At 40.3% G+C, this 23,714-nt stretch overlaps 2 protein-coding genes across 4 annotated transcripts in view; both read left to right on the plus strand.

Annotated features, from left to right (window-relative positions):
* The first annotated feature begins 1,321 nt into the window (after positions 1 to 1,321).
* On the plus strand, positions 1,322 to 19,520 carry LOC133017625 (transferrin receptor protein 1-like). The gene is made up of 18 exons (XM_061083752.1): positions 1,322 to 1,448; positions 6,996 to 7,045; positions 9,111 to 9,348; positions 9,571 to 9,763; positions 9,874 to 10,099; positions 10,178 to 10,300; positions 10,466 to 10,561; positions 11,284 to 11,423; positions 12,463 to 12,614; positions 12,705 to 12,824; positions 13,022 to 13,107; positions 13,204 to 13,267; positions 13,851 to 13,918; positions 14,054 to 14,121; positions 14,249 to 14,342; positions 14,416 to 14,637; positions 15,077 to 15,235; positions 16,254 to 19,520. The coding sequence occupies exons 2-18, from the start codon at positions 7,013 to 7,015 to the stop codon at positions 16,494 to 16,496; spliced, it is 2,325 nt and encodes a 774-aa protein (XP_060939735.1). The 5' UTR covers positions 1,322 to 1,448; positions 6,996 to 7,012; the 3' UTR covers positions 16,497 to 19,520.
* A 2,469-nt stretch (positions 19,521 to 21,989) lies between these two features.
* Positions 21,990 to 23,714, plus strand: part of tnk2b (tyrosine kinase, non-receptor, 2b) — a 52,730-nt gene continuing 51,005 nt past the window's right edge. For all 3 annotated transcript variants that reach the window (XM_061083748.1, XM_061083749.1, XM_061083751.1), the window contains exons 1-2: positions 21,990 to 22,225; positions 23,646 to 23,691. The gene's annotated coding sequence lies outside the window, so the exon portion shown is untranslated. The remainder of the gene's footprint in view (positions 22,226 to 23,645; positions 23,692 to 23,714) is intronic.

The following is a 23,714-nucleotide window of genomic DNA, read 5'->3' on the forward strand; positions in this document are numbered from 1 at the left end:
TGTATAATTTATATACAGTACACTTATGGAACACAAATGAAATGTCAATCAACTGTTAAGAGGAAGGAGCAGCTGTTGGGGCCTTTTGGATTCAGAGTTAAGTTTAGAAGATGAGGTTAAAATATTCATACAAATTTGGTCTTTGCCAAAAAGGCTTTTAATGTCCTGTGGAAAGAAAGAATTTTGACGTAAGTGTCCAATATTTTGCTTTTCCTTATACAGCCGCTTTGTGTATATTTAGAAACTCTGCTTAGTTACAGAGACCAAAGTCAATAGCTAAGAGAGTCCTTCCCTTCCACACTCCTGAAGAAGTGGCTTGGCTTGGCATATGGATGGGTATAAACCAAGCCATTGTTGCCATGGCCACAGCTACAGTAGTGTTCACAGCTCTGTGCAATTGACCAATCAGGGCACTTTAGGTTTCTCACATGTGTGTACAGTTGAGTAGTACTCAGTTTTAAATGCACCACAGTGTAATAAATCTTAGTTATGTCCAATACTTTTCAGAATTATAATATAATAATGTTTTCTATAGTAATAGAACACGGCACTATGTTCATTGGTACATTCATTAGCAGATATTCGAAATCCTCTTTCAGTTTCCAATGATCCAAACCAGAGAGAACAAACATTTGCATTTGACATTTGCATTGAAAGGAGGACATGGGAGAAGTAAAACAAGAGATAAGTTGCACCTTTACATATCCTCATAGGGGAAATAAATAATACAAATTCACAAAGCACAAGGACGTAGCAGCACACATGTGTAAGAATGAAAACAGAGTCTAGAAAATAGAGGATACGATTGACATCCTACATAAAGTGAAACTAGACACACTATTTGCAAGGGCTGTTTTTCTTAATGTGCAATATTAAGCTAAAGGTTGTGTAATTGTGCATTGTGTAGTCTGATGGCTAAACCCAAAGGGAGTTTAGTTCTCCTCTGGTCCTCTTCTCACTCGGGCATGCAGACGGGGAAGAGTGGGGATTGCACCAGCATTCTACTAGTTGAAGTGCAACCACTCTACCCCCTTCGCCACACCACTAACATATGTGTGAGTGGAGCAGAAATGCTGTCTGAATGGACAGCAGCTTTTGCCCTTAAGTTCAGTATTTGATAAAAAAAATGACACTGTGAGGGAAACTGTGAAGGAGGTGAAGACAGAGTCCACACAGGGAGGCCACGGTCCGGCAGGAGGTGCAGAGCTTGTGGAGGTTTCTCTTTATGAACAGTTTGTGGGAGGAATAAAGATGAAGCCTCCGCCCTTTAGGTGGCAATGCAGGCTGACTGCACCAGCCACTGAACAGTACACCGGAAGTGAGGACCAGCCGTATATACACGCTGCTCGAGTCCATTCAAGGACACCTCCTCGTGAAAGAGAGCAGGGAGCGGAAGAACCAGCGAGGAGCACCGCTGCGTGTCACAGTTCATCCACCGAGAAGAGAAGGTGAGGTTCCCCCGGGACACCGGGTCTGACAGGCCTGGAGATGAACGTGTTTAATGACAGATGCAAACCGGGAAACACGTGAACGAGCCCGCGTCTTTTCCTCCTGCGATAAACGTGTCAAAGTCGCGTGGTTTCTCGTTTCCATTTTGAGCCATTCGTTCCACTTTAAGCCAAACGTGAAGAATGGAGCTCTCCCGGTGGGGTGTGTTGTGGTGGTTTGTCTGCGGGCCGGCCACCTGCCACATGCCGGGGAGGAGATGCTCTTCAGCCGCTGTCACGTTGCCGAGACCACGCCGCCATGACGACCTGAGCAGGAAGTCACGCACGGCAACTCGACAGTGACCCTGTCCCGAGCAGAGGTGTCAGGACCGGGCAGGACACGGTCTCCTGACCTTGGCTGGGAGCAGGGACATGCTAATGCTAACCCCGACCTCCAGCCCTCACACTGCAGGTGCACATGCAGGTGAAGCTAGCTCTGCTTCGGGGGCGTTAAGCTAACATACGTGCGAGTGGACCAGGAACTGGCTGTGGTTTTCAATGAGCTGTCAGCGACAGACAGCTGCTTGAATGGACTGCAGCTTTTGCTCTTAAGTTCAGTGTTAGACAAAAAATGAATACAGCCCATATATAAAACACCCTTGCACCAATGCATGTTTTTTGGTTTCAGGGTGACATTTTGCTTTAGTCAAGTTCAGTACTTTTGATGTGATAATAGACAGTTGTTGACTATTTGCACAACCTCCAGAGAAAACCACACGTAGCTATTCCTAATTGGTTTAGATTGTTGGTTATGTTATTCTTGCTTAAGTTTTGTATTTTCTTCGGAAATCCATATTTGTTAATGAATCCCTAAAATTCCCTAGGGATTAAGAAAGTATCTCCATCCTTTAATTTTGAGATTAGGATTTTTTTTTTTTTCAGGTTTTTTTACTGTAGTTTTTCCTCACTTTAGTTGAGGGAGAAAGACAGGATATTGCACATTGTAAAACCCTATGCAGCAAATTGAGATTTGTGAATATAACATATCTCTATGTAGTTCTAGTCTGTTTCAGTGTAGTTCTAGTCTGTTTTTACAGATGCATTTTGATTAACCTCAAGCACAAAGGTACATTTTGAGCCGGAAAGATGTATACACACTGATGTCACTGCACCCTTGGGGCACAAGGGAGACAAACAGCCCCACAATCTGTGAGTTAACCGCATCATCCTCATGATCGGTTTCGTCCGCTGTCTGTAACTTAGAATGTGCTGCAGTACTTGTGCAGGCCCTAAAAGTGGATTTGCCTGCCTGCCTGTTCTAATTCTGCCTGATTTTTTTTTTTTTCTTTCCCTAAGCTTCTTGGAGCAGTTATTTCCCAGTGTGACTGTCACATGATTTTCCACTACACAATGACTCAGACTTATTCGTTTGTATTCCCAAGCTTTCCCACTTTTTCAAACTCCTTTCTAACACCATCTTACACTGTTATCTTGATTGGTGCTGATTACTGAGGAGTTTGACTACAAGGAAAACATTTAAAAATACACTCCTAAACAAAGTAGAGAAGATGTAACGTTTGTTTATCTCTAATTGCATGTGAAGGGTAGTATAATGGTCTTTATCAGTTGCATTTGTGTACAAATTAAAGGAAGCACACTAATTTGTTACCCTTCCAGTTAACCGTCATGTGTTGTGAAATGGGCTTAAATGGAATGCATGATGCAAGGTTTAACCGCTCAAGACATGCCCTGTCACCTGGAGTTTATCTGGTTGCCTCTGATCAAATAATAGATGACTGATTATAAGCCACCATAATATTTTAAATCAAAAAATTCCTGTCTATACAGATGTTGTACCTCAAATTGGATTGTTTTTTTTCTCTGTCCACTCCAATATTATGAAATTATTAAACTTTATTAAAAAATCTGGCTCTATGAGTGCATATTCTGCTCAAAGGACATTTAATATATTTTAATTTCTTAATCAGCTGCACACGTTTCAATTGTATGGTATTGGGATGCTTCATAAATTCACATCCTTTTTTTTAATGATTTTTGGTATCGAATTGCTATGGGTGATTCAAGTGTAAAGAATTATTTTTTTGCAACAAAAGCTGAATATTCACAAACCAAAACAACTTCAGTAAAGTACAGGTGTAATAACAGCCTGACCACTGATGGCAGAGCCCTTTAGATTAGGCTAGGTCATCATCACCATAATGATAGTTATCATGATGTTATGCCTTTTGACAGATGTGTCCAAGGTAGCTAGTAATAATTGTCATGTAATTTTGTTCGAACTAAGTTGAGATCCTCGGTAAATGATACTGTGTGTAGTGTCAAGTACATGACTGCACGTGGCTGTCCTTTACAGAGAAATAAGTGTATTCACTCTTGTTGATTTAATTCGATAAGGTAATAACTCATTGTTCTCGCATACAATAAGTGAGTCGGGCACATTCAGTTTGCCTCTCAGTGACTCAGTTCAGCAAAAGTGATGTTGAAACAAAGGTGTCCTTGCCAAATGTTTAGTAACCAATTATGAAGCAATGTTTTTCTCGAAAATTTTTCAGTTACCAATCACTTGACCGGGAGGCTACTTTTGCAACACTTTTTAACCTCAACTAGACTACAGCCTTTCATTTGTTTGCAGGGCTATGCAGTTCCTGTTGTTGAACTGAAATCATGCTCAAAAGCAACTATTTCCAATGTCTTATGTTCTTTTGCTTTTAATCATTATGGTCGGCAATACTTATACAAAAAAAATCCGTATAACAGGTGAGCATGCTAGGCCATTTCACTTTTTATTTAAATGGTATTGATGTATGTAAATGTCCTAACTCTTAATCCTTTACTGTTCAGAGGGCCACGTCATGACTTTCAAACTGGCAATGCCTGTTTGTTCGGTTCTCAGAAGGGCGTGACTCAAATGTTGTCTTACTATCTCTGTTGCACACGCGTGTCTGAAATTATTCAATGGAGATACAAGGCATGTCTCTAAATTTTACTTTAGAGACTGAAAATTGACCTCATCAAAGATGCTTTCGTTTAGTCTATAGGGTATTAACATATACATACTTGCATGCATTCTCAAGTGTTTTATATTGCTAATATCCATAGGTCTCAACTAAAAAATCACATAAGCTGATTAAAGCATTAGCTCTGCTAATGCATGGAATGTTTGGTATGTAAGATTATAGACATGGTTCTGTTCACCTTAGAGAGCAATTAGCTTTACAAAGAACTAATCCTGGCCTGATGCCACTTTTTAAAATCCATTGGTCAATGTCTTCAGATTGTGCTGAAAAGTAGGCCGTGCTAGCGTTCTTCTTCGTCCATTAACTAGTTGTCTTAAGTTTGTGACCTTCAGAGGTAATGCTGTTTATAGTGAGGTAAAAGTCGAGGCTGTCTGAGGACAAGCTATGTTCTAAAGTTAGCTGTACGTCAGGATGCCTGCAATAGCCACAGTGTTTTCTGAAGCAAAGTTATTGTCTGGCCAGGTTCCACTATTACGGCCTACTCATTTGCCTGGCGTGAACGTTTAGGCTTAGTATCAATGCAGATTTAGAAACATGATGTAGGGAGCACATCAAGGCCTTTTTCTTGGCTCTGCCTTTAGGGGTAGGAATTTCTACACAAGGGTTTGTGTCCCCCTTGGCATTTTCCCACACGCAATGTCCAGTCTGGGATCTGCTTCCAGTGGAGCTGAAAAACTGGACTGGAAGGGTCATTAAGAATTTTTCTGTTAGGCTCCACGGCACACATCATCATCAACTTGATTATTATTAATTGTCTCTTTTTTTAACCTTACCTCTTCTCCGTTACTTTGTTTTACACAAAACAGGTAGTTACAGAATCTATTTAACAGATCATGCAAAAAAATGTCATGAGCCAAATTTGACACCCTTTTAAGCATTTTGGTTTTGCTTGGTCGTGTCAATGAAACTGTGTTCTCAGTGACCGATTTGTGTCCAAAGTTTAACTGGTGTAATCCCCAGGCTATATATTTCTTGCATACAAAATCAGATAAAAGCCGTGGGATTAACCCTCTTTAGGGTTTGATAAGACATGGTTTGTTTTTAGGAGGTTTTGTTCTTTTCTGAAGGTCAGACAGGGCAGAAGAAGTCATGTGAGCTCGGCCAGTCAAATCATCCGGTCTGCTCACTACAACTGGGTTTGGTGTCAGATAAGGTTTTTTTCTTTTACAGCTTGAGGAGTTGATGTACTGCCATTTGTTCATGTTAACACTTTTTATTTATTTATTTTATTTGTTTTACTGGCATAAGGTTAACTACGGTAAAAATTAGAAATTGACTTAAATGCTTTGGTCTCATTTGTTTTGTTCTCTTTGGTGAATAGTATTGAAGAGTTTAGAAACTCTTCATATAATTTATTTTGCAGCATGTGCTGGCATTCCTTCATCAATGCATATTGAAGAATACGTTTTTAAAAAGAGAAATGATCAGAACATCTTCAGTGAAATCACATAATGTCTACTACTAAACTAGACTGGCATTCAGTAGAGCGTATACCTACACCAATAGTCCCCTAATATTCAATCAAGCTGCATTGAATTGCACACACACACACAAAAATCAGCTACCTAAATGGTAATTAATTATTTTATGGGATATTAGTGAAAATCTCGGATTGTTAAAGAAAGTGATAAAACTTTTGTAATCTAATCTTCCTCATCCGCGCCAACATTTGATGGGTTCTTCTGAACCATAAGCAACCTTTCCAGGTTTCATGGTAATCTATCCTGTAGTTTGTGTAATCTTGCTTAAAAACACACAAACCGCTTTCAGACATGCATTCAACTCAGTGTTTAGATTAAATTCAAGAGTTAATATCATTCTATGATGAAAAGAATTGGGATATATTAAACATTTGAATTATACTGTGACTTCTGTAAGCACTGCATAGACATGCATCATGTATGAAAGCAAAAGGGTTCGGATGAGTTATTGTCAAACATTAGTTTAGTCATAAATGCTTTGTAATACATATGTTCTGACCTTTCATATTTGAAGGGCCATACACAGCAGGTCGCTCTCCCCAGGACTGTCGGATGCATGACTCTTATTCCACTAGTTGTGCATTATCATATTTAAGAAAATATACAGAAGACTTGTATTACAGATCTTTGTTATCCTGTTAGACTGAACCTTACTTTGTTTGTTGTGTGGATTGAACTGAAGCTTGTGGGAAGTTAGTTATTCTGTTATTGTGCTCTTCTGGCAATGGGTTCACATGGCATGGAGGCTGTGTTGACCTGTGCAGGACACTGGCCTTTTGTGCGAAGATACAGTGCTGTCTTTCTAGCTGGAAGCTGAGAAAAACCAGTGGATGTTTGGACAAGGGGTGGGACGTGTTCTTTGGACACCCCGTCATTCCCATAAAGCAATTGTCTACACTGCAATGATGTAAAGCCTTCATGAAAGTCTTTAATTGAGTTTTAAATGGTAAATCTTGTTAGATTTGAATGTGGCAGATTAAAAGTCATTATTTTATAGTGACTTATTTTCGGTGTTCAAGTCTGACTTTTTTATCTGCCACCCCTTTAAGTATCCTGTGAAGCAGAAATGGACCAGGCAAGGACTACGATATCAAAGTTTGTGAGTATTTCAACTTACTACAACCTAAATCCTCAAATCTATTTATTAAACTAAATTAAATTTATGTGCAAATATAGTTAAAACCCATTCAAATTTTCATTAGCGATTCACTTGTCACAAATGTAGGGTTGGGTACCGGTTCCAATATGGCACCGGTTCCAATACAACCGGTACCTACCCGGACCGAAATGCAACGGAGATTTCGGTGCCTCATTTCGATGCCTGAGCCAATTGAAGACTGAGTCTCCGCTCCTTCCGCCTCCTCACACTTCCACTCCTTCCTTCACGGGAAGCGGCGCCTCCCGCCGGGCCCCCGCGGCTGCCGGTGGACAAACTCTTGTCACTGCGCTGCCCGTGCCCCGCGGGCGTCAGGGCTCCCGTGCAGGTGTGGGGGGATCTCCTCGTGAGACCTCTCCCCGGCGCTGGCTGGCCCCCGCCGGGCGCATTTCCTCCGTGGCGGTGCGCCGCGACCGGCTCTGGGTCGGCTTGGAAAGGCTCGGGGCGGGAGGAACAAAGACCACGGCAAGAAATGTTTCACAAAAGCTACCGCATTTTGGGGTACGAAGGCGGGCCGAAGCCTGCCTGCGGCAGCCCCAGCCATGGAGAGACGGGGGTGATGGGAAAGCGACCCTCAGATTTCAATTGGCTCAGGCACCGAAGTCAGAGTCACGAGTCAGAGTGTGTGTTTTGTATTTATTTTTATTTATTTAAGTATAGTGTTTACAGTTCGTACGTTATTCATAGTTTTAAGTTAAAAAGGGTTTTGTATTTATTTATATTTATAATCTACTTTAAACAGTTAATATATTTGGCAATAAAAAAAGCCTTTCTTAAATGTAGTCAAGCATCGTTTTGTGCACTTTTTTGAAAAAAGTATCGGTTCAGGCACCGTTTAGGCACCGGTATCGGTTAGGAACCGGTATCGGATAAACCAAACGCTACCCATCCCTACAAAAATGGTCATTGGGGTTTCTTTACAAAGTTAAAACCAATACAATTAAACACTTTGAGACTTGGCTAAACAATGAACTGCAAAGATTTTTAAATTTAGCCCAAGGGCCAAACTTAATAATTTCTTAATTTGAAACGTAAACTCGTAGAATTATTGGTTACAACGTTTTTATGACATTTTTGCATGACATTCAATATTCGTGCAGATCATTTTCGTGTGCACATTGGCTAATGCTGTTGTACATTTGGAAATAGTCCTTCATTTGCTTAAGCCGTTAAGCAATGCTTGTCAGACAACTTGCTGTGTATGTCAAGTGTTGTCATACTGGTCCAGTAACCTATGTGCACTAGAGGATGAGTCAAATGTTCCACTTTCTTTAGGCTAAAATAAAAGCTAGCCAAAGCGAGAAGAGCTCATAAGTGAAATAAAACAAAACTTCTTTTGTAGGTTTTTGGAAAAAGAATTGTCAAAACAAAATCCATTGAGTCTAACTAACTGTTGATCAATTTTTCTTTTGGTGGTGCACATGTCGAGGTTATACGTCTCTTTTTCCTTTTATTTTTATGGTCTGATGATCCATTGGACCTGTCTTTAAGTTAAATTGAAGTGCTTGCCAAATGAACAAAGCTACTAATGTGACCGGAGCAAATAAGATTTTACAACTTATCAAATAAACCTGAACAATTTATGTATTAGTTTATAAGCATTAGTAAAGCCATAAGCTACAGCTTATAAATACTTTTGTCCTAAGTGTGGCTTATTAGAAATTCAGAATAGCTGATGTTGAAACATTTTAGGGCTGAATGCTTGTTTAACCTTACGGAGGAGGATTAGGGCCACTGTGGAAAAAACAAGTGAGTTCTGAGTTTAAACTCAGAATTCTGACTTTTCGCAGAATTCTTACTTTTTTCTCAGAATTCTGACTTCTGAATTCTGACTTAAAATCTCACACCCATTACAACTTATTTCTGTCCTCTTAAGCCAATCAACATTTCACAATATTCCATTGGTCATAGAATCCAGCCTTTTTCCATGCAATTATGAGCTTCCATTAACAAATTATTATTTTTTTAAACTTTGAATCATTACACTTGGCTTTTTCTACCATTACAGCTTAATGGGGAGCCACACTCCTACACACGCTTCAACCTGACGCAGAACATGGAAGGCGACACCAGCCAGGTGGAGATGAAACTGTCCTCTGACATGGATGAGGAAGTTGGGGGAAATGGGGTTGGAGACCATCTCAATCACAACTCACCCCACAAACCCCACATGGCTCAAAAGTTTAGACGCTCACCCAAGAACCTCTGCTTCCTGGCTGCTGGAGCCCTCCTCATCTTCATCATTGGTAAGAGGGGCTGTTGAATGAAGGTCTTTCATAAAAATTGCATCACTGCATCACCAGTTCAGTGGGGATAAGTCGTAGGACCTCTGCTTTTCCATAGTTAATTAACCTGCATTTGTGTCATTGGAACACGCAGTATGACTTTCTCAACCTACCCTTTGTCTACTTTTTTGGACATATTTGTGCTTTTGTTCTCTTTATCACTGACTGTCTTTCCTTACTAAGGGTACTTGATTGGCTACCTGGTCCAATCTAAGAAGGACTCAACTCCCAGCTTTCCAGCCACCTCCTTCTCTTATCCAAAGGAAGCCGCTCCGGTGCCCTACGAGACAGGTGCTGCCCCCCTCATGAACTGGGGTGATGTCAAAGGAATCCTGGCTCAAAAACTCAGTGCATCCAATTTTGATGCAGCCTTTAGGTACATTTAAATCCCTACAGTTTGTGAGGCAGTGTCTTTACAAAATGGCCACTCGCATATAATTTCTTTATTTGTTTTCTATCGTAATAATTTGTTTTCTCTTTTTGCAGTGGTTTTACCAGTGACGACCACCGAGCTGGTTCTCTTGGTGATGAACTGCTTAGGAACAAGGTGGTCAGTAAGTTTACAGAATACAGAATGCACCCCTGGACTGATGTGCACTTTGTTAAGGTCCAGGACCCCCCAGCTTCTGGCTCCAACAGATTTGTTTTCAAGGACGGGACCGAAGAGCTTCCAACTGGGTTCCTGTCCTACAGTGCCAATGGAACAGCAAATGTAAGCTACAAGCTATATTAAGTCAGGAAAAAATGTAATAAAGAAAAATTTACAAATTTTGTTTTTTGTTTGGCGCAGGATACTGTTGTGTATGCACATTATGGACAGGAAGATGACCTAGTGTTACTGGCGAACAAGAACATTAACCTGAGTGGCAAAGTCCTGCTGGTCAGAGCTGGTAAAATCAGTTATGCTGCGAAGGTGAGTGGTTTCAGCAAGAAAAACAAATTAATATGAAGTAAATTCTAAACTTTCTTCATGTATGGAATTTTAACTTGAACAAAAAATTGTAAGTCGATTTTTATCTCTAAAATGGTGTGAATACGTGAAGTTAGTTGCCATGATCTTTTTTCTTTTTGTTTACAGGTAGCCAATGCTGCCAAAGTGAATGCATCTGCTGTGTTAATCTACGCAGACCCCAATGATTACAATATGCCAGCCGACACTCAGCTCTTTGGACATGTGAGTGGCGACATTTAGTTTGTTCCTGTGTACATACGGTATTAATTAAATAATACATTTGTAGATACTTTATGTAGGATTGAACTATTGCAGGTGGCATGGGACAATAAATTAATGGATGAGTTCTAGGCCTGCAGGATATTAGGAAAACATGCAATAACGTTAAATAAACAAATGCTTAATTAGTTGGTTTTTAAGTCTTTCTGCTTTGCTTTCACTGTCTGCATGGTCCCCATAAAGTAGGTGGTCTATGCAGGCAGTGAAAAAAGATGAAAAGAATTATTTATTTTTCTAACAACATGGTTTATTGAAGGAAAAAAAAATCCGGAGAATCCCTGATCTCCGTGCAGTTTTGCTATGAGAAGAGATTTTACCCATAATGAAATAAATGGATATCATTAGGTGACTGTTTGTGTTAACATTGTGGTAGTTTCTGCAAACAAATCACTGAGAAGAGTCAAAATACTCGGATTCATTGTGAACTGTAGCAAGTCGGATGACATCATCTCAGTAGATATTCCTTCATATGTGGCCCAGAATGCATTTCAATCATATGGTGAACAGTGAAGTGGCCACATGCATCTCAGACTACCTCCAAATGCTTTGGGTGCACTCAGCTCTGTACTTGGTGCTGACCCCTTGTAATCTGAAGCCTCAAACTATCTCTTAAAATGGATTAGATCACAGGACAGATTAAGGACACTTCTTTATGTATGTCACAGGTCCATATGGGTTCAGGGGATCCCTACACCCCTGGCTTCCCCTCCTTCAACCACACCCAGTTCCCCCCTGTCCAGTCTTCAGGCTTGCCCAAAATCTTGGCTCAGACCATCACTGCAGCCATGGCTAATAGAATTCTAAGGTAAGGTGCACATCTGCTGTTGACCATCTGATTAGGGCTGCCGCGATTCGTCGACGTCATCGATTACGTCGACGCTGAAAATGCGTCGACGCGTATAAAATGCGTCGACGCATTTTTTTTTTAAACCGCTGGGCACCAGCCGCGATAGACTATGCATGCCGCGGCTGGGGCAGCAGTCGCCCCGGCGCCCCCCTCCCCTCAACGCAGCCGGAGGCTCGGTGTGCGGCCCGCCTCAAGTTGTTTTTTTTTTTGGGGGGGGGGTCCTCGTCCACGGCGCTTCACGGCGTCGCTGGTGCGGGGGCTTCCTTTCTCTTGGACCGCGGGGCGGTGTCCGTCGCAGGTGCGGACGGCGGCCCTGGACGCGAGTCGGGTCCTTCTCGCGTCACCTCAGCTACGGCGCCCGCGTGGGGGGAGGGGGGGCCGCTAGACTGAGTCCAGAACATGCGGACATTCTTACATTACAACACGCATGTCTAACTAACGTTTGAGTTTGATTTTGAGCTGGACACCATTGTTTCTTATACTTTAAACTTGTTGCACTTTGTTTAATATGCAGACATAACTTTTTTATTTTGATAAGGGGTTAAATAGAAACTTTGATATCTTTTTGAGTTGCACTGCTGACTTAACTTATAAGCCCTCTTTTTTATTTATTTTTATCACGTTGGAGTTGCTAGTTTAAACCTACAGTTTTGCACTTTAATATTTGAGCCTTTGTTTACATTTTGTTTTGTGCTGCATTATACGATGACATACAGTTTGTTGTCAAAATAAAATTAACTGAAATGAAATGGTCAATTTGATTTTTTTGGAGGAAAATTAGTCGTTTAGATTAATCGACTAATCGATAAAATAGTCGTCCGATTAATCGATAGAAAAATAGTCGTTAGTGGCAGCCCTACATCTGATACACTGTCCCTGCAGAGACGGAAATCTGAAAGTTCAATATGAATGTTGTGCCTTTTTTTAAAATAATATGCTTGCACGCTTAATGTTCTTTCTGGTAGCTTTCACGGAGTTTATTGTGTGCGTCCTACAGTAAGCTGGGGGGTGAGGATGCGCCGCCGAACTGGTATTGCTCCAACCAACTAGGAGATGAGACCGATCGCATTACTGTGGAGGTCAACAACGTTCTTGCTGAGAAAAAGATAAATAACATCTTTGGCGTCATCAAAGGCTTCGTGGATGCAGGTACAACGAGATGCTGTCTGAACAAGAAATACTGTTTGGTCACTGAAAATGATGCAAGTGATGCCTTTTTTTTTAAATTTTTTTATGTAGATCGGTATGTGGTCATTGGTGCACAGAGGGACGCATGGGGTCCAGGATTTGCTGCATCGACCGTTGGCACCAGCGTCCTTGTTGAGCTGGCCCGTTCCATCTCAGACATGGTGAAAAATGGTAAGTCTCTTGTGCAGATGTTCAATTTTATGTGAAATGGTGAGAAGTGCACTTAATATTGAGATCAGATCCTGCCCAATATATGTAATGGAGGAGTTAAAGAAACTACTCCTTGGTATTGCAGTCTAAATGGATAATTTTGTTAGGCAAGGGCTATGCTCTTTTTGTCAACATGCATTTGTCATCCACTTTCACAGATGGATTCAAGCCAAGGAGGAGCATTGTGTTCGCTAGCTTTAGTGCTGGAGAATATGGGAGTGTGGGCGCCACCGAGTGGTTGGAGGTGAGAATTGCATGATGAGTTCAGCTCGATCAGCAGCTTTTATGTAGTAATGATACTGAATGTGATTGTCCTTTTTGTTTTTCTTTGTTTATTTAGGGTTATATGTCCACTCTGGGCATGAAAGCTTGCTCCTACATCAACCTGGATGGTATCGTAACAGGTATTTACTCTTCACTCTTATACACTCTTCTCAGTGCAATGCTATTTATGTAAATGTCTATTTAAGGTACTGATATCTAATATTGACTTGTGTAAGAGCAGTATAAATCAGTCTAAATGACTATTTAAAATTGTGAGGATACTTGTTAGTGGTTGCTCAAAGAAATAAACTTATCGAGAATAATTTCTCAAATCTACATCTCCACAGAGCTTTATAATTTCAGCTCATCGTTGAGTCGTGCAGCTGCAACTTTATACCGTTAAGTTTCATTGATCGCATACTGTCGTTTTTGGCTGTACTAAGCAGCTGTTGCAGTGAGAAAGCTCTAAACACCCATTGTATACTAAACGCTCAATATTAAAGGGCTGAGGGACCCAGTCAGTGACTAGCTGCTCAACAAAGCGGCGCATTTAGCAGCTAAAGCGCCAGACATTTCCCTCGGGTGTTGGTATAGACTAAAAGAGTGAACATTGGACTCTGCACAAGAGAAAATGTTGCGGTTTCTTCTCGATGTGTACAAATTACTTGTAATTAAAAGAACATGTAATTTTCAGAATGACTGAATAAAATGGTTCTTCTTCAGGTCGCAGTGGATTTAAAGTAGCAGCCAGCCCCTTGATGCACAACCTGATTGGGAACATGCTGAAACAGGTAAACCCTCAGCATGAGGACTTTGAGTGAATCAAAGTTAAATATCTCACCAGCCTTATAAATCAATATTTCAATTAGTTAATTTTTGTTTTTAGTATTGAGATAATGTACATAAATAATTGTTTGGTTTCTCAGGTGGCAACTCCAAACAAGGATGGCACTCTCTATTCTCAGTTTTCAAAAAGCGAATGGGAAAAAAATATGTAAGTCTAAATCTCCAGTAAAGCAAAATCTTATTAACCTTCGTCACATCCACACTGGGATGTTAATGGTAGTCATCCTCCATGTTTGCAGATGTCCACTACTTAATCTTCTTTATTTGTTTTCCAGCTTGGAGCCTCTACAGATGGATAATGCTGCATATCCCTTCCTTGCCTTTTCTGGCATTCCCTCTCTCTCGTTCAGATTCACGTCTGGTGACAAAGTAAGTCATCTCTACTTAAATATACTTACAATATCTGTAACCCAGGTCAACGGTGTCAATTTTTCTCTCTTAGGACTACCCATACTTTGGCACAAAGCTCGACACCCAAAAAAATCTGAACAGCGCCACCTCCAACGATGTCTCTAAGCTGGCTGTAGTAGCGGCCCAGTTCGCAGGTCAAATTGCGCTGAGGCTGGTCCACGATCATCTGTTGCAGATGGACCTGAAGAAGTACAGCGACAATATACGTTTTCAGGTGGCTCAGATCAATGGGAAATTCAGGACCATTATGAGGGTGAGTGTCCAGTTATTATAATCATGCAAACTAATATACCTTAATCCTTTTAAGACCTAAGGCGTTGAACAGAAATGCACAAACTCTGAAACGTGAGGGTTTTCTGAAGAGCTGATAGAATTGCAAACATTTGAGAAAGCTTTAATTTGTCTGCCTTTGAAGCAGATGGATATTCAAAGAAATACAACATTTGATAGCTTAAACATTTGGCATCATTGTCCCCTTGACATAAAAAAAAGCTTGCAAACTCTGGATTATGATGTGGATGAGATTCAGACGTCGCAAGATGTATACATGCCTGTTACATCTGATGGTCTATACATGCAGACATCTGATCTTAATGGATTAAGGACGAGTTGTTGGAAGAAATCAAGATCAACTTGGGTCAAAGTGAGAGATGAATTATGAATAACATTGTGGATGTGATTTGTTTTTCCAGGTGAAGCCCGAGCTGTTGCCAAAGTCCCTGACCGTGAAGTGGTTGATGTCAGCCTCCGGCTCCTTTACCCGTGCCATGCAGAAACTTGGAAAAGACATCGAGAACAGCGACCTGGATAACATTGAGAAGTGCCGCATCCTCAATGACCGCATAATGACGGTAAGAGCACTATAGTTTAGGGCTCATTAGCCATAGCTGCTTTCCAAACGAAAAACCTGTTCATAAACATGATGCCGTATAGTATGGAATCTGTTAAACCAACTAAATTATCCGTACTCTGACTTAAACCCAAAGTGGGCAAGGCTTAAATCGGAAGTTTATATTTTAAGCCTGACATGTATATGGGTTGATCAGAAGTTGCTTTATTGTTTGTTAGAAAACTTAACAGAACAGCCTTATAATTGAGCATCAGATCAAGTTATTGACCACAATAGTAAGATAACTTTTTCAGAACAATTTCATGTATCCTAGCCCGATGTTACACGATAGTATCTCTGGACGGAGCGGCAGTGAACTTTTTATAGGCTCCGTGTAGGGGAAGAGCTCTGTGTGTGGCTGGTCTATTAAGGAATGATCTGGACAGAGCTATCAATGAGGATTTTCATTTGTCACAAGTACAGATATTGACACATTTTACTCGGCTGGTACTCGTGCTCCGTAAAAGTACAGTATACTTACCGGATACTCGTTACATCAGAGTATTCGGCTCAAACCTAGGGTAAACCCTACAAAATATATATATGTATATGGTCAAAATTTAGATAGGAGCTGGCTTAATATTTTTTCTACATGGGTAATTTCTGTGAAAATTATTTGAACTTGTAATGAAAAATAAATAGAACGTGCATCAGAGCTTGGAAATGCCCTCTGCCAAGAATGCTAAGGAGCATAGCAGGAGTTAATCTGCCATTTCTGCTTTGATTCTAGTAGAATTATTGCATTTGGTGAAGTTATCTTAAATCCCACACATTAGTATTTCAATTTCATATTTATGGTCAGTGAGATGCTCACCACATTAGATGTACAATAAATCCCAATAGACTATGAACGGTAAAGAATAAATCAAAAGGTTTCTTCAAACAAAATGTGTTTACACTTTTTTTGTCCACTAGCAGAAGCCTCCCCCCTTGCAGTGTGTGAAGCTTATCCCAAGTTGTTTCTCTGCTTGTTTCTGTAGGTGGAAAGGAACTTCCTGTCCCCCTACGTGTCTCCCACAGACAGTCCTTTCCGCCACATCCTCCTGGGCTCCGGTGGGCACACTCTCTCAGCTCTGTACAACCACCTCAACATCCTCGGGACCAACCACCACGATGCAGACGCCGACTTGTTCCGTACACAGTTTGCCTTGGCGACCTGGACCATTCAGGGCTGTGCCATCTCACTAGCAGGGGACATCTGGGCCTTGGAAAATGAGATCTAAAAAAAAAAATTGTGTAGATCCCTCCTCCCTTGTTCATGGTTTGGCCCTCTTCACAACTAGCAGTGTGAAAACCAGTAGGATGTTACAAATCAGTTACACAGCCTTTTAAATTAGTATTCTTAGGAATTGAAAAAAGTTGAGCAGTTTCTAAATGGATACCATTTTAGTCATCACCTTGGTAACGTTATTTTCAACATTACAGTGATAATCCGCCTTGTCTCCTGTAAACATTTTCCATAGAGCCAAATCAAATTATAAATCAGCCATCCGATTTACATTACAGTTTAGTAGGTCAGTTTTTTTTTTTCCCCCGCTGCGGAGAGATTTTTATTTTAACATGTGGTACTTACATACCACAATCTTCAGTACATTGGTGCTAATAACCGTTCCTTTTAAATTCTCACTCATTATGTGGCAGTACTACTTACATTGGTGCTTGTAGTGACACATTTTCAGCACAGTATCGGGTCATAATCACATGAATGACTGTGATTACCAGCTTTTGAGGTTCATGAAACCTAAAAGTTCAATACAGTAAGCTCAGGAGTTTAAATGTGTTTACCATAATATTTCCTAACTGCTGGTCTTTCCGCTGCTGTGGCCTCTCGTTTGAACCTGAGCTGTTTGTGTTGGTAGCTATTATTTCATACTGTGGTGAAATCTGCTACTTGGCTCATCGTCAGAGGTCAAAATTCATTTACAATAACGTCGCACAGAAAACACCCAGAAGATTTGGGACAATCGGCTTTAGTTGCTGCCAGTTTTCATCAATCGAGCCGCATTAATCCTTTATCCATTTAGTCCTCATTCATACGTTCCACCTCCTGACATGAGATCAAATCTGCCTTTTTTTTTTAGATAAAAAAACAAGCAAGGGCGAAGGTCTCCAACCACATGGCACTGAAACAAAAATCGTATGTCTATTTATTGTGTTATTTATTTATCAGTGACAGGGATCACTATAAATATATCTATTTTTTTTAATTGCCTTTTATAAAAAAAAAAACAACGAATTATCGGAAGCAGTGTCTTCCATAATTATGACGGTAATACTGTCGAAATGACAAAAGCAGCATCTGCTAACAGAAGTGTTCATGTTGACTGACGGCCGGTAATGCACACAACAACATTCTGACGCCTTGGAGAGAAGAGTCCGATTTTCAAACATAACTGACACCGGTGTGGTCACAAATCGTCTGTGGTACATGTATACGTCTCGTCCTGACTCCATTATCGGGAGCAGTGCCTTCCATAACTATGACAGTTGTACTGTTGAAATGGCAAAAGTAGCATCTGCTAACAGAAGTGTTACAGACAGACCACACTGCACACAACCACAATCTGACTCTTCTCAACAAACCTGTTCAGTTTGCAGACACTTAATGACTCTGGATTGGTCAAACACAGCTGATCTCCCGTCAGTGCTGGACCTTTGGTACATGAACACTTCTGGTGCTGACAACCTTATCGGGAGCAGTGTCTTCCATAACTATGACGGTAATACTGTTGAAATGACAAAAGCAGCATCTGCTAACAGAAGTGTTCATGTTGACTGACGGCCGGTACTGCCGACGACAGCATTCTGACTCCTGTTTGTAGAGAAGAGACTGATTTTCTAACATAACCGACACTGATTTGATTCACACGATACAAATATCCCCTCTGGCCAACCTGTCAGTGCTGCGTCTGTTTTACATGTACACTTCTCGTCCTGACACAATTATCGGGAGCAGTGTCTTCCATAACTATGACAGTTGTACTGTTGAAATGACGAAAGCAGCATCTGCTAACCGAAGTGTTACAGACAGACGACACTGCACACAAACACAATCTGACTCTTCTCTGCAAACCTGTTCAATTTAATCTCCACACAGCTGATCTCCCGTCAGTGCTGGATCTTTGGTACATGTACACTTCTCGTCCTGACAACCTTATCGGAGGCAGTGCCCTCCATATTTCACTGTAGGGGTGGATGTTTTATTATCGGGAACAGTGTTTCCCATAATGTTTGTATATATTGCTACACAATGCACATGTGGTCTGCATATTTTGATCTTATTTTTGCTGTAATGTTGTTTCCTCTCAGACTGCAGGGTACAGCTTCTGCTCAAAGTGATTAGTGATGACTTTTCATCAACCGCAGCGCTTATTAAAATGCTTCCCATCTGTAACTCAAGCAAACTGCACGTCTTTAATCAGTTCTTGGTTTCTTTGCTTTTTGACATTTTTAATCACCTGTATTTTGTGAATGGATGTGATGTGGAAGGTCTTCAGCTTTAATTGACTCAAACCTGTGTGTTGGGCCACTGCTCAGTCATGTGGTTCAATACTTCCAAGAAATCATGACCACTCTGCAGATATGAGAGATGCTGTTAATGATTGTGTCATTGTCAAAGTACCTTTTTTTTGTTCTTTAACTGTTTTTGTTTGTTCAGATTTCCGTGTGCCTTTTTTTAATTTTTATTTTTGGCTTCATTATTCAACAGTTTCTTCACACAAATTACTTAAATGAGTTTTGGCTTGTTTAGTTTAATTTTGACATTTTTGCATTTTCTTATTTTCCTGTTGACTAGAATCAAAAGTTACTGGTGGTAATGCCTGTTATGATGCAACACATTAAGATTTAATACAAAGTTACACGATGGAGGAAAATGTTGGGGAAGGGAAATCAATGTAAATGTTACACTGAATGTTAAAGTAGTTGATATGGTTCCTTCTTTCTTTAGCTCATCCGCTAAATCGGGTCAACATTATTCAGTAAGTGTGTTATTGTGGAAATCTTCTGATGTCACGCCGCTATAGAAAAACTGTTTAGTTCAGATCTGCCGGACATTTCTTATATTGGCAAAAACATTACAAACAAAATGAGAAGCCTTTATTCTGCAAAATTTGTCTATTTATTTGGAGAGCATTCTAATTCTGAAAACCTGGATAAGAATGTGTTTGAAAATGTGTTAACTTTGCATTGTTTTCCTATCACTGTATACAGTTTTGCTTCAATAAACAGTTGTCATAACTGTCGAACTGTGGTTTGATTATTGGTTTAAACATTCTGTGTCTTAAACATCTTGTAGATTAACAAGAGTATAGGTTATTGATGTATATGTAATGGATCTTAAATAATTGGTTGCTTTACAAAAATGTGGTATTGCAAAATTAAACAGAAATTGGGATATGGTAATCTTATAAACAAACTGAATGATCAATTCTGACAAACTAATGACTTAAACTTAATTCTTAACTTCATCACTCCCATGGTATATATTGTGTTTGGGCCTCAATTATACTGCGTTTATTTTCAGTTTATATGTCTATGAAACACTGTAAATATGCTGCGATGTCTGCATGAACGTTCAGAGAATATAGTTGTAGTGACACTCTTTGACCACACGATGGGCTCAAAGTTAGTTTTTGTTCAATTTCCGGCTCCCACTATATTGAGTGGATACTTGAGGTGGTCATCTGATGGTTTGAAACCTTTCCCTGGGACAACTCTTCAAAGGGTTTTGTGAAGGGCCATTCATTACACATAATATCCCACTAAAAGCAGCCAATGCTATGAATTAAATAGGTCTGAATACGTTTGCAAAGTAGAAGCTGCAGCCACCAAGTGTAGTAATAATGCAAACTTGTGGCATGTTCCTTTAAGAGTGGGCTGATGAGCACCAGAGATGTATTAGAAGCAAAGACGACTCACTATGCTCCTGATTCTTGCAGCAACAAGGACATGCAGACCACAGACTTCTGGTATGGGTTGGATGTGTGAGGTGTCAGGGAGACTGTTCACATCACCTTCACCACGATATGTTCTGGTATCGGGGAAAACATTTACGAAAAGTGGTCCTCAGCTGATGAGCTGCAGCTTACCAAGCAGGCAGCGGTGGAGGTGCAGCAGGCCCAAGCTGCTTTTACCACCAAGCTGTTCAAAACAGAAGAGATACAAAAAGAGGTCACACGAAAACGTCCAATGTACAATATTTTTTAGTTTGACAGACCTTCTATGCTGAGGCGCTGATGTTAATTAAGAAGATGGTTGTACAGAGGACAATGGTAATGTTAGTACAAATGAATGGGTTGATGTCACATCCACACAAAGTTGGATTAGTTTAATTTTGAACTGTATCTGTTTATAGGCCAATAATGTAAAAATAAATAAACAAAATGTTTCACCACTTAGGACACTGTGCAAAGATTTTCTAAACAAGCAATTTGTCACTTCTCTTACCCTTTTTAGGTTATACCTTGGGATGATATCTGTTTCATTTCAAATATATTCTGAATGGGATCGATTTTTGACAGCCCCCTCCCCCATTCTCTTGTTTTAATCAATATATGGTAACAAATTAGTTGTTGTATTTATTCAAAAGGAGCATTACACAGTTTAAACATGCCACAATTTGATACATCATACCAGATTCATACTTCAACCATATTCTCATCTGTATAACACATGGCTGCAGTATATGTCAGTAATCCCACCTCCTCCATGTTAACACTTCGGACACCAAAAGTCAAAGTTCATGTCAAGTAAATCTTTCTTATCACACTGATGTATGTTCAAGTGTTTCCGTGAAAGTTTTGTTTTATATTAGCGTAATTAGTTTGATTAGTTATAAGTTATTTGATGCTATATAAATGAGATGAAACATAACGATTGAAAGCTCATTGGTCGTGTCGATGGGACTCAGCTACCATGGCTCCATCCACTGAACGCTACTGCGCATACTCTGTCAAATCCAAATATGTTCGTATCGTATCGTAAATTTAAATTTAACATTTAGATTTAGATTTAACATTTAGATTTAGATTTAGCATTTAGATTTAACATTTAAGTGTAACATTTAACATTTGGATTTAAATATTTAAAATATCTCTAAGTTGACAAATGTTGTTGTAAATGTGGAAAAAAGTGACTCTCAAAAAATGCACACCAGTTTTTTAAACATGGTTTGGAGCTAAATGTGACAAAATGTTCCATCCCATAGAGACGTGTCGTCCATCTTTATATCTATCCATCTATCCATCTATCCATCTATCCATCTATCCATCTATCCATCTATCCATCTATCCGTCCATCCATCCATCATCTATACAGCTTATCCTTTGTGGGTCCCTGGGGGCTGGACACTGAGCTGACATTGGGCGAGAGGAGTGTTACACCTGCAGGTCCCCATCTTTGATTCATCACAGTATTGTTATTTTGAAATGTAACTTGCAATAGATGAATGAACACCAGCATCTATCCTGGAGGTTGTTTCAGGTAATGACACTAATTGACTTATTTACTAACTAACCAGCAGACTGACTGACTGATTACATTTGCAAAAAAAAAATTAGGTGTTTACCCTCGTCAGTGGAGTGATCCATCTTCTAACACACAGACGATCTTTGTGTCGTACAAAGACAGTGAGGCACTGACGCAGCCTGAACACACTCACGCCCGGACTGTGTATGTGTGTGTGTGTCAGTGTGTGTGTGTGTGTGTGTGTGTGGACGGGGCTGGTGACACCATTCACCTAACTCTGATCCACTCCCGGCTTCACTCATGCCTCGGCCGCCGGGAGCCTTCACGTGGTCGGACATGCTGAGCCTGTAGCTGGAGACGCACCGGAACAGGAGGTGACAGCAAAGTGACAGGTTGAGTCTCTGAGGCTGAATCTGTGAGGCTGAATCTCTGAGGCTGAATCTTTGAGGCTGAGTCTCTGAGGCTGAATCTTTGAGGCTGACAGGTAAGAGATACTCATTAACACACAGAGGCAAAACACTGGGGGGGCTTCAGTTGCTGCAGCTTCTGTCACCAGTGGATTCTCAGAACCTGCAGGTGGGAGCCTTCACTGTCCATATTGTGAAACACTGCAGTTACACAACCCCAGGTCCTACTGGTGCGAGCTGTGTGTAGGACATGTGTGTAGCTGCAGGTGGAACAACACCCGAAGTGCCTCAGGGTTGACACCTGGGGACATTCGTGGGAGACATGGTGTAAATACTAAGATACATGATGAGGAGCTGCTGTAGATTCAGGTGTTGTACTTGATGACTCCACCAGGGGCGGATCCAGGGGGGCACTGGACCCATCTGAAATGGGATTGGCCCCTGAAGTCCCCCTGTTAATTTTGTGAAGTTTTCAAATTGTATTTGTTTAATTTAATTCCTTCTTGGTGAAAATCTATTTTGTGTTATTCCGTCCAGTAGTTTTTCTGTTATCCTGCTCACTTACAGACAAACTAACATGAACCTCCTCTGCTAATCATTATCGTTATATAATTAATATCAAAAGCAATATAAGAAAAGTTTAATATATATTTTCGTGTAGTGTATGCACAGTAAGGAGGTATAACATATATTTGATCCACCACAGATTTGTAAAATGTTTTGTTTATGGCAAATGTTTGTCCTTCTCTGCTCATACAGAAGAGTTTAAAACTACAAACTTCACTCAGTCTTCCAACTTAAAATAAATAATAATGTGACGTATCATATTACTGATATTGACTGATGTGAACATTTTTATCTTGATATAATTTTTGGCCATATTGCCCAGCCCTTGTACCAGTAAAGCCATTATGGAGACAGATGAGGAATAACTATGAATACATGCACCACATGTGTGTCTTATAATTAGTGAGGGATGATCCTCATCACGGGAACGCTTGTTTGTCTGGGGACTCTTTGCAACAAATTGAATTAGTTTAGTGATGCTTTTTATTTTAAACGTTTACTCCTCTTTATATAACAAAATCTATTCCACGAAATCAGATCTCCAAGAACAGAAAATATGTTTGACTTAATATGGAGATTAGCTTTTCCTGTTCCCTCATTCTTTGTTGTTTTGCTCTCTCTCTCTCTCTCTCTCTCTCTCTCTCTCTCTCTTCTCTCTCTCTCTCTCTCTCTCTCTCTCTCTCTCTCTCTCTCTCTCTCTCTCTCACACTGGGAACTGTGGGACTGGGAAGACATTAAAGGTCTTAAACACACAAACACACTTTCATTATGCTTAAAGTTTCTTAATGACAGCACTATTTATCATAATCATAGTTTTATGTGTAGCATTATGTAAGCCATTTGCAGATAAATTATATTTTACTGGTGCAGCTACCTGTAATGTTTACAGTGTTCACTATAAAATCAAATTGACCGACTGTCTTCCAACAGGGTAAAGTCCAGGTGACTCTCGTACAGCAGACTGGGGATAAATCAGGTAACACCACATGGGGTTAGGGT

Source organism: Limanda limanda, chromosome 13 (genome assembly GCF_963576545.1).
Source record: "Limanda limanda chromosome 13, fLimLim1.1, whole genome shotgun sequence".
Taxonomy (NCBI): Eukaryota; Metazoa; Chordata; class Actinopteri; order Pleuronectiformes; family Pleuronectidae; genus Limanda; species Limanda limanda.